The sequence below is a fragment of the Sinocyclocheilus rhinocerous genome, unplaced genomic scaffold (assembly GCF_001515625.1).
Source record: "Sinocyclocheilus rhinocerous isolate Xijiao unplaced genomic scaffold, SAMN03320098_v1.1 scaffold271, whole genome shotgun sequence".
Classification (NCBI taxonomy): domain Eukaryota; kingdom Metazoa; phylum Chordata; class Actinopteri; order Cypriniformes; family Cyprinidae; genus Sinocyclocheilus; species Sinocyclocheilus rhinocerous.
In genome coordinates this window covers 869736-881456 of record NW_015657574.1, presented here as the reverse complement: position 1 = coordinate 881456, position 11721 = coordinate 869736, and the positions used below count along the sequence as shown (strand labels likewise).

At 38.8% G+C, this 11721-nt stretch overlaps 1 protein-coding gene across 2 annotated transcripts in view; it reads right to left on the bottom strand.

Annotated features, from left to right (window-relative positions):
• Window positions 1–6: 6 nt before the first annotated feature.
• LOC107721312 (sushi domain-containing protein 6-like) overlaps window positions 7–11721 on the bottom strand; it is a 24706-nt gene continuing 12991 nt past the window's right edge. Inside the window, exons 3-7 of one of the 2 annotated variants that reach the window (XM_016529251.1) lie at window positions 6315–6506; window positions 4227–4421; window positions 2699–2837; window positions 1311–1711; window positions 7–717 (exon numbers count right to left, since the gene is read on the bottom strand). In XM_016529251.1, the coding sequence (XP_016384737.1) occupies window positions 692–717; window positions 1311–1711; window positions 2699–2837; window positions 4227–4421; window positions 6315–6506 (953 nt within the window). In that variant the 3' untranslated portion in view covers window positions 7–691. The remainder of the gene's footprint in view (window positions 718–1310; window positions 1712–2698; window positions 2838–4226; window positions 4422–6314; window positions 6507–11721) is intronic. The other variant, XM_016529253.1, reaches the window with a different exon arrangement.

Genomic DNA, 11721 nt, shown 5'->3' with positions numbered 1-11721 from the left:
CACACACACACACACACACACACACACACGCACACACACACAGTGCACAGCACAGCACATGTACTTCTTGACAGATAAAAAGGCAAGCATGTATTTGAATTCAGTACAATGTAAATCGGTTCAACCCTGCGTCTCGCACAAGGGACGAGGCTATGCATCATGCTTTGATTGTGCCATGCTCCTGTGTGTATGCGTGTAGAACGAAACAGAAAAAAGAAATTGCACAGAACATGCAGCATTAAAGAGAAAAGGGCCTGGCTTAGCAAATCCTTGCTGAACTCTCCCCTTCACAAGAGGTCACAGTCATTGACGGAGCAGAGGTCCACAACGTAACCTGAATGCATTCCTTTGTAAATAGTGAACCCTCGCCGTGACGAGGTAAGCCTGTGAATGCAACTGATTATTAGCGCACCTGCAAGAAAAGGTGCGACGTGTTAAACTCGAGCATTTGCGCATCCCTTTGAGGGGTCATCCGGTCGAAGGCTCTTCCCGTGAAGAGAGCTGCTGGACTCCTCGGGGGCCACGCAGCTTGTAGACCCCAGGGGCGGGCGATTTGTTGGCAGAGGGACAGCTGTCGGATCTTATTTACTGCTGCGTTCTGACGGGTGGCTGTGGGGTACGTGTTTGGTGAGAAGCTTTAGGGGTTACAGTCCTGGCCAGCGATGACAGAGAGGGGTGACTGCACACAGACTCAGGCTTCCTTAAGCAATGGAATATCTGGAGAAAAGACATGATGAGAGAGTATGATGTTAGGCACAGAAATGAGTATTTTAACATTATTCTTCCGCCAAACAATGTAGTTTCTCAGAAACTGTTGTGGTTGCAACAAAGTGGTTGCCGAGCAACACACAGACGTAAACAAAGGTGTATGTTTGTAGAGTAATTTACAACAGTTTTGATCAGAATCAAGGACCGGAACTATCCGTTTAATAAACTTAAACACTTGAACTTGTTTAAAAAAAATACTCATTGAAAAAAAAATTACATCATGCACAAGTTTTTTTGTTGTTTTTTTTTTGTCATTTTATGACAAGGTCAGGTTAGCTAAGATTGTAAAATATCATGTGGTGGGACAGCCCCAAAACAATGCTTTAATAATATTATTCATTTTTAATATCTGTAAAAAATTGGTAAAAAAGTGTAAAAATCATAATATTAAAATTTAAATTAATTAAATATAACCCTTAAGATATATTATGCATTTGCCACATACGTTTCAATATTATACTTTTTTTTAAAAGATTAATTTATTTATCATAGTTATATGTCATTAAACCACACATCACCTCTCGATTTGCGAGTGAACTCACCATCGCCATAGTCTTCAGCAGAGGTGACTGAAAGCAAGCTGTGCTGATCGCTGCTCTCACTGCTCTGCCTGCGGTGGAGAGGCGCAGCGGCACCAGGCTGCTCAGCAGCCCAAGAGGGAGAGGATGAGGAGGATGGAGAGGGCACCTGGTGAACCAATACAGTCTCTGCGTGACACGAGGACGCAGCCGTCGAGGTGGAGGGAAAACTGTAACTCGCCTGAGCTTCGTTCAAACCCTCGGCCTGAGGGCCCTCCGAAAGCACGATCTGAACCCGAGACTCAGGAGGGGGCACAGAACTGCCGCCTGCGCCATACACTGCCTCTTCGTAGGAGGGCAGCGAGACCTGAATGCCCTCCACCATGATGGAGGTAGGCTGTCCTGACACACCCTGCTCCCGGCTGCTTTGAATCAGAGAAGGAGAGATATAGGAATAAAAATAAGGCTATCAAATCCTGACCTGCGGCTTACATCACAGTGAGCTGATTACACAACAGCAAAATACTGGAACAACAGCGCCGTAGGGGAGATGCGCAGTTTATACTAACATTAGTACAGTACATTTATGTTCTCAAAGGATTTGCATGCAGTGGTGCCAAAAGTATTTGGACCCTTATGCCACATTTAAAAATTTATTTACTATGTCTTTGCATTGTACAATAAAATACTAAACAGAGTTCCATTTTCAAGCACAATGTTTAAAATGATAAAAATATATTGTTTAAAATAGTTAAAAAATAAGTATTTGGACACTTTCTGGTTGCCATCTTTTAGTAGAACATAGTAATACTTCATATATACATTACTATTCAAAGGTTTTTAAGAAATGAGCACTTTCAATTGATCAAAATTGTCATTTTTAAATATTACAAAATATTTCTATTTCGAATAAAGGCTCAAAGAATCCTGAGAAAATGTATCATGGTTTCCAAAAAATATTAATCACCACAACTATTTTCAACATTGATAATAATAAGAAATGTTACATGAGCAACAAATCACAGTATTTCACAATATTACCATTACTGTTGCTGCATTTTGATCAAATAAATGCAGCATAGGTGAACATACGAGACTTCATTTAAAAACCAATGTACCGACCCAAACAATAGTATAAATTATGACAAACATCAGACATTAAATTCCTAAATTTCCCTTAAATATATTTGGGCCACTATTATTGTTTATTTTCTCCTGAAGCCTTCTTATAACATCAAAATAGTCACAGTTTAGGTTTTCATCAGCATTTCCATCCTCTCACTTATCTTTGGAATTAAATAGTCCTTTTTTTGCTGCTGTTCCTTTAAGAACTATGTAAACTCCCTCTTTGTGAGAATAAAGCAAATGTCTTTGAAGAAGCTATGCTCAGTAAAAATGAGACCGGGCCTCACCGGCTGTGGTGGAAGGACTTGAGTTTGGGCTGAAGCAAAACAAACAGCACCACCAGCAGAAGGATGAGGGCCACAGAGCTGGCAGTGGAAGCTACAATAGACAGAGCCGGCATGGGCAGCTGGGACTGCTGCTCCTCCCCTGGAAGAGAAACACTTTGTTTGATTCACTGCCATGTGTAAAGTCAAAAAACAAAAAGGTTTGTGGAGATATAAAACTAGGTATACTACTACTACTGGGACTACCAGCCTGGCCAAATTATTTAAACCTGGCATTTTTGATGGTTTTAGAGGGGGTAATTTTAGCAGGTCATGCTGGGAAACCAGCTGGCCAAAGAGCTAAAAAAACACACTAAACAACCTTGGCCTGGTTTAGTTTTTTTTAGTAGGGATAACGTCAATAAACTAATAAAAATATATCCAAACATTCAAATTTAAACAATAAAGAGTACTCAAGTTTCCTTAATTTTTTAACTCGCCAAACCCAAAGAGTACCCAAAACACTCAAATATGATTGCCTAACAAAAAACAAAAACAAAAAAAACATGATGGTTGATGCTTAAAATGCTGCTTTCTGGAAACTACATCTTCTGACTCACTTGAACAGTTTGTACATACCAACATTACAGTAATTTACCATGTGAACAATGATTCTCTGTTCTTAAAGTGCCCCTATTATGCCATTTCCAATATTGCCTTTCATGCAGTGTGTAATGTAGCTGTATGTGAATGTAAACGATCTGCAAAGTTGTAAAGCTGAAAGTGCACGACAAATAAAGTTACTGTTTCCCAAAATAAAGAATGGACTCTGAACAGCTGAAACGAGTCGTTAGTAATTCGAATCCTACTTCCGTGACGGCTACACGTCATGGGGTAATACATTTGCATAATGCGCCCTATGTTCTAGGTTGCCCGGCCGCGAACAACTTGACCCCGCCCACAAACACAGCATTCTACTGACGACTGCTTCTCTAATCTCGGGGAGTTCAACGCGGGATTCACAAAACGCTTGCTGTTGAAAGATGGATCAGTATCCTGTTTATTTGGACCAGCTGCTCCACTGAATCACAACCTGTAAGTATGATAAATAATAGATGTTTATATTTTCTATAGAGCATTCAAAATACAGAACTATTGAAATAGGCGTATCGTTTCCGACACACGCTGTACGCCGTAGACCAATCACAACAGACTAGGCAATCTGACTAATCAGAGCAGAGCAGGCTCACGGAAAGGAGGGGTTTAGAGAGACTGAATCTTTGAACTGCTTCGAACGAATCGTTTGAGAATCGCTGGAAAATTAGGTGATATTAAATGCATATTTTGAGAAAACGAAAGAGTTTTTTGACCGTGCATGCATGTAATCCTATTGTAAGAGACTCCCAAAACAATATTTGAAATCATAAAAATGGCATAATAGGGGCGCATTAAAGTCTGTCAATAAGAAGGAAAACTATCCATATGTGACAAGACGGCAGAATATCCCAATGGCTGAGCTTGTGGACCAAGCTCCTGCTGCTGTGTGACATACCTTGCACAGGATGACAGCTGATCTGCATGGGCGACTTCCACTCTCCATTGTCACAGGTTCGGAATTGGTATCCTCCTTTCAAAATGTAACCCTCATCACAGAAGTACTCAATAACAGTACCATGGGTCAGTCTGTGGCACGGCGAGGGGTGGCAGTTATATCCTCCATTCTCCGGCTCACTGGGTGGTTGACAAACTGTTGGGAAATAAACTTCTGAGTCAGTCAGGGTTTCTGCAGGATTTTTAAGCTCAAATTTAAGACTTTTTAAGACCTGCACAAATAAAATTAATACCATATGAGCGGGGTAGGGCAATGTAGTATTATATTAATTTAAACAATTATTATCAATAAATTATTATATCAATTAAATAACATAAATTAGGGTTGTGCGATATTGACAAAAAATTATATCTCGATAATATTCTGGGATTTTATCGATAACGATAATTAGACGATATTTTGCGGAGTGTGTTATTGTGCTGATATCTTAAGGGCTACCGTGGACAGCTGACTCCTGATATTCTTCATATTCTGTGTGGTCAGTTCACAGCAGTAAAAGAAATTAATAATTTCCAACAAGTTTTATGGGCATTTTTACCTTTAAGCCATTTTTTCTAAAAGTGTGCACCATCTTTTGAGTCAAATTCTTGTATTTGGGTTGTTAAAAAGCAAATTAAATCAGTATCAACAAAATTTATCTTTGTAATGCAGAGAAAACACAGAAGCTGCATTAGAAGTGGCATTTAGATGCATTTATACACTATTTAATGCAGCTCTGAGGGACATGGAATACTTTAACCTGCAATTACAAATGCATAAATAATGTTTTGAAAACTGATGTTTGAAATGATAAAAAAAATGAAAAGGTACCTTAAATGTGAAATTAAAACCACCAGTAGGTGGCAGCTTGTCACTGTTAAGTTTGCGATTGCGATTGAACCGAATCATTTAAAGGGGTGATTCATTCAGGAACAAAACAGTGTCCTGTTGCTCAGAGACGCAAAACAGCACTGTGGCTGTTTGAAATTATTTTTGTTGGAGAAATAGAGCAACAACAGGAAATATGGTGTCTAAAACACAAGTCTCTTAATATTAACTACTTGTTTATTGAACTGTTGTATAAAATCAATATCACATTTGTAATCATGCTTACTTTTGGAGAAAAAAAAACGGCACACTTCATGTGATATTAACTATATGAACTGATATAGATATACATTTTCTGCCCCATATCTTAAATTATGTGATAATTCTTAATGCATTTTAATAGACTGATTCATGCAGTGAAAGAATGCACTCTAAATGTGCACTAGTCTAACCTGCTAGATTTCATTACCTAATGTATGCGTTCACTCTGTAGGTGTGTTTTGTTTGCTTTTCATGATATACTCATAATATCAAATCGCACATTGTTAAAACAATTACGATATTATCGCAAACCATACATATTGCACACACCTATGTTTAGATTTTTATAATGCATTGTCCTCTTATCGATCCACCAGTTCACATTTAAAGCTCTGCGTGTTTGCAGGGTAAAAACATGGGTCGATTTTCGCATTGGTCTGAACTCTGAACAAAACAACAGTTTTATTGAAAATGCTCATTCATTCTCTTACAGCAGGTGGAGTGATATTATTATATATTATTGTATATATTTGGTAGAAATATAACTGTTTCCCCGATAACGGCAGAACACAAAGCAGTGCAGCACCGGACTTTGAATGTGCAGCGCTCGTGTTTATTCAATGAAATCATAACATTAGCCTTTTGAAGTTTAATCGTCACATTGAGCCATATCACAATTCTGGTCTTTCTGTCCCCGAATTTAAAACCTAAATTTAAGACTTTTTAAGGCCTTAAATTTGATACAACTTAATTTAAGACTTAAGACCCCGCGGAAACCCTGGTCAGTGCGAGTAAAAGGAACCAGAGCTTTCACAGTGACATTTGACGAAGAACTGTTTTTTTCTACTCAGAAATTTAATCTTTCATCACGATGTTAACAGCGTTAGCTTTCTTGGAACAGAATACAACTGATGTGAGAAAACAGGAAGAGGACGTAGAAGAGGGTTAAATTGAACATACCGTCATTTTTGACACAGCGAGGTGGATCAGAGGACCAGTGGCCTGAGACGGTGCAGGTGATGATGCTGTAGCCATCCAGCGTGTATCCTGGATCACAGCTGTATTGTAGCAGCGTGCCAACAGAGAAAGAGCCACGATTTGTTTCCGTCAGGTTCCCATGGCCATGAGGCACAACTGAGGGTCTGGGACAACCTACAGGAGCAGAAAGAGCAGACGTTAGCATAAAAACATCAAGCTTAACTAAAAAAAAAAAAAGAGCTAACCAGTTCAAATTTCCCTTGGGGCCTGTTACTGTTATAGTGTCCTTCAATACAACTCTGAAAACGACAGTTATTTCACAATGATAAAAGCAGCGTACTGGCTGTAAATGTAGGACAACAAATCCAACTTGAAACCCTCATGATTTTGAAATGGAAGTCTTGGATTTCAACTGAAAAGTACATGGATGACAGTGTTCAAGTGTGTTCAGATTAGCTAAATTTCAGCGAAATGTCACAAAAAAGTATATTGCCTATTGTCAATGACAGACATAGCAATGCATAAAGCACAGCACTCACAGAAGTTATTTTTAAACCAATCAGCTCTCTGTTAGTCAGCGCAGCAAATTCGCAACGTAAACATGAGCGAAATCTACATGGGGAACTTTTTCGCCCTCACGCAAAACTCCAGATGGTGTGGATTTCTACTTAAATGACTGGATTTTGCCCTTGAACTTTCAACGAGCAACAGTAATTGTGACTTCAACTTAAGGCTGGTTCAAAATGTTTTGAAGTAAGACTATAAAGAACCCTACGTTTTCATGGTTGATCATTTCTGTCACTTTCACTTTCGATTACTTGGGAACTAACATCACAGATTGACAACAGAGTTTTCGGTGTTAAAATGCCCTAAAATGTATTTGCACTAACTCTAAAATTCATTATGTGTCAAAGAGAAAAAGGCGACAGAAGCAGATCTTATTCTCATATTGCTGTCTGATATTATATTCCTCCTCAAGTTGACAAAAACTTCACCCAGATCACACACACACAATGTCCAGCCTTGAGATGGATAACAGAATACTACATTTCTGCCCTCAGGTTTAATGGCATAAAGCCAGAGGTGTCTCTTTCCCCTCTCGTTTTCTCCTTTCTCGCATGCAAAAAAACCCCCCCACATTTCCTGAGCCAGAGCTTCATTCACACAATAGATCATGTGAAACACGTAAACATGTTTATCACCTCATTACATTTATCCAGCAGAGAGAAAGAAAACAACTCAAACAAACAGGGTCTGTTTGGACAGACCCCCTCGATCACTGTGTTCTCTAATCTGAGCTTTTAGCGTGCTCTTAAACTGCGGTCAGCCGATTATGGACTCAGAGGATGGACATACAGCTCTATCTCTTCTGTTTTGACACCAGACAAACAGTCAGGATATGAACCACAGATGCAGAGCTTCACAATCCATTATATCAAACATGCGCAACATCTGTAAGCAGTTGATATTGTATGATAAAATGGAAATGTCTGATTCTGAGTGGATAAGCCATGAGATGACAATTAAGATGACAAAAAATTGCAAACCTCACCTACTTTGTTTTGCCTGTTTTGAGTCGATATGTGTGTATGTGCGTTTGTGTGTATGTGCGTTTACTGTATCTACATATGTTTTGAGATTGACTCAAAGGGTTAAAGGGAAACACAGCAGGGGCGTCGCATATCTGTGATGGGAAAAGCTGACTGCGAGAGATAAAGCAAACACACAGCTTCTCACGGCCGAGCAGGAAGTGGTGTTAGGAAAGTGAGTTTCAGCGAAAGGGGTGTCATTCCTGCAGGGACAGAGGAGAGGAATGAGTTTCCAAACGCACATATCTCATAACACAGAAAAAAAAAACACAGCAGTAACAGATGAACTTGGCTGCTAGAGCAAAACGAGCCCTGACAAGACATCATTCAAGAGACTCTCCCTAGATAAAAGACTGATCCATTCGAAATTAATCCACCAAATCATTAATGATTATTGACTCAAAACACAAACATCGACCAAAATATTGATAACCATTTCTCAGGACCACCCTTTCGGCACTCTTAAACATTTCCTTTTTGCATATTTTTTATTTACTGAGACACAGTAACATAGCCTGGAAATCAGGGGAAAAGAGAGTACAAGTCAAGCAGCCAACAAATCAATACAAATTTATAATTATAATGATATAATTTATAATTAGGGATGCAATGAAATATAGCCAATATTTAAAAAAGCCTATAATTTTCATGGTAAGCAATAAATGGCTGACATTAAACTGTGATATTATTTTGTCAAAATAAATTACCAACAAAATCAATAATTTTAATGTAACATAATGTAATGTATTTAGGCATCACATAGTGTGGTATAAAAATTTAATTTTGAGATTTATTAAAGATTACATTTAACTGTTATTAATATGATATTTTTAAAGATTAACTTCAAATAAGCATTAGAAGACTGCAAAAAAAATAAAATAATAATAATAATTCGCAAGAACAATTAAATATCCAATATCAACAAAATAAAAAATTACAAAAATACTAAAAATACTAAAATAAAATTACAAATAAATTTCAAATGTCTAATATCAAGCCATAACCAATACAGTTAAGTACTGATATATCTTGCTAAAATAAAAGATAATATTGATTACTGGCCATTAAAAAAAATGTAATGTAATAAAGTAAATAAATCACAGCTATCAATATCACCCACAATTTCTAAAGCAATTCATCCCTAATATATTTAGTGTCTTTTTGTTTGGGAGCGCCCATCATACCCTGAGAGCCGTTAGACACGGACAGCAGCGGGGCCTCAAATAAGGCCTGTCTTCTGTGAGACAGAACAAAAGCATTAACCGAAGCTCCACGTGTTCTTTATTACGCCCTTTTACAGCCAGAGGTCGGCAGCTGACTAATTTAAGCAGCTCGTCCTCCTGAACCAAATCGATTGGGAGGGAAAACCGAGAGACACAATCTGACAGAAGACACAGAGGAAGACTCTATTGTTCTTCTAGCCTTTGTCACAGTGAAAAGTGGCAGATGGGTGTTTGCACCCTTCTGATTCTATTCAGACAGCTGTGAGGCACAAGTAACTCCTCTTCTGTGTACAAAAAGGGAAACAAGGAAGAGATAGAAAGCAAGAGGGGTCACCCGGTGCCCCTGCTGTGTCTGCTATCAGCGGATGGCTCTAGACACAGTGCTCTTGTGTTCGGGATCTGCTGCGTCTTGGCTCACCCACTCCAGGAATGCACTCGGCCCACAGCTAATGACAGACTGGAGCCTCTGTGGTGCACACAAGCAGTCGGAGCAAAAGCTGCTGCCGGTCAGCCGCCTGGATGCTTGGCCAGCAGCTGTACTCAGAGGTGCTGACATCCATTGTGCTGGCTATTGGCTACTAGGAACATGAGTGCGAAAAGAGCATCTGTTTAAACGGGACTAGGCGACTTAGGGTCAACGGTGAATGGCTATCAAACACGGTCCACACAGACAGATGGTGCAGTGAGTTGTTGTTTTGAAGCAAGTCTGAGAGGTTTTTTTTTTTGGCAACGCTAAGGAAAAAGGGTGGAGTGTTGTTTTCTCAGACGGATCTATGTAAATAGTTTCACTTTTTTAATCTCACGCCAGTGGCAGAATACAGTCACATCACGAGCCAAACCGCCAAGGAATCGGTTCTTCAACATGCAAAACACTAGTCGCAGCAATCTCATAGAAACGTCCTTAAAATTATTTACACTGGCCAAAATGTAATCAAAAAGTTCTGCACAGAAAACCCACCTCATGTTGCAATGCCTGATTCACGAATGAATCATTCAGACCAATTCTTTGAACCAGATCAACCAATTTCCAAAGAGATCCAACTAAACAGAATGATTTGCTCATGAATCAGACACCAGATGAGCAGTTTTTCACTGAAAAACAACTTAATTTGGGTCTGTTTCACATCTAGAGTTATCAGACTTTTATTGGATATTCACCTTATTTTTAATGTATGAACAGGTGGTAACTTAAATGTGCAAAGGCTTCCAGCATCAGCCACTTCCAGTTACTTTAGCTCTATAAAGACAGTCCTCTATGCTGGCAAACTAGTATTTGTTATCATATTTTAATCCATTATCATAATTCTAAACACAGGTTTGTGGTGAAAACAGTTTTACTGTTAACTAGACTTGTTATGTACCTATAGCAGCTAATGAATCGAAAGTTTCACACATTCACAGGAAATCGCTTGCAGCATTGCAAAATAGGTGGATGACATAACATTTTGTTTTGCTGCTGCTTTTGTAACATATTTGAAGCTTGAAAGCTTTGTTCTTTGTAACTACATGGAAAAAGCCCCAGTGCAATCTTCAAAACTCTTTTTTCTGTTTTTCTACAGATGTAGACATACAGGTTTGAAATAAAGTAAATTAAGCAACAAAATGTATACTCCGCATTTACACAACTCGATTTACATGTCTACTGAGAAAGAATCTATAACTAATCCTGATATGAGGAACAGTCTGTCTGTTAGTCACATATTTCCTCATACTTCCTCATAATGACTAGATGTGAATCAGGAACTCTGTCTCGCCTAGCTATACAAGGCAAGGTGTGGGTTCTGTATCAATTGAATCACCAAAAGAGCCAGTGACGCTAGAGTTTCGTCATTAAAGGCGACAAGATGAGAATGGGTTTTTATAAGCCCCCGTGGGCCAAACTGCGTGATTTCCCTGATGTGTAATGAATATAAGAATTATCGACTGCTAGTCACTAAGCTACACACAAGTGAACATGTAAGTAAATAGATCAAAGATAAAAATAGAAAGTAAACCATATTCACAATTTCATAATATAGTCTCTTTCTACTCGTGATAAACCAGACATTAACCTTTGAACTCAATCATGCCATCGTGTTTGACAAGGGTGTGGAGAGACACATAGGGTAAATACGAAACAAATCACTCCTTTCAAGAAGTGTAATAGAATCTTTCCATGTTGAAAACTAGCATAGCTGAAAGCTAAAAGCTAAGCTAGCTGTATTATCAAACATGTCACAAATGGCACTAACAGCTCTTGTTAGTTTTTTTCCAGAGTTACGCAAATAGACTTAACTAGTCCACACTAGTGTACTAGTGCTGGGCGGTATACCGGTTCATACCGAATACCGGTATTTATTTTTGTTATGATATGAATTTTTAAAATACCGCAATACCGGTGTATGTCGCTTAAACAACGTTCGGAACGCGACACTGTTTGAAAGGGGTCCCTTTTCACTGTTTCACTGTGTTAAGGGAACAGCTGTATGTGTTACTAAGCGTGGAAGTTCCGAAACTGAAGCTGTAGAACTAAAAGAACGTGATGACACAGAAGAACTCATCAACAATATCCACATTGACCGCCACAAACATCCACCG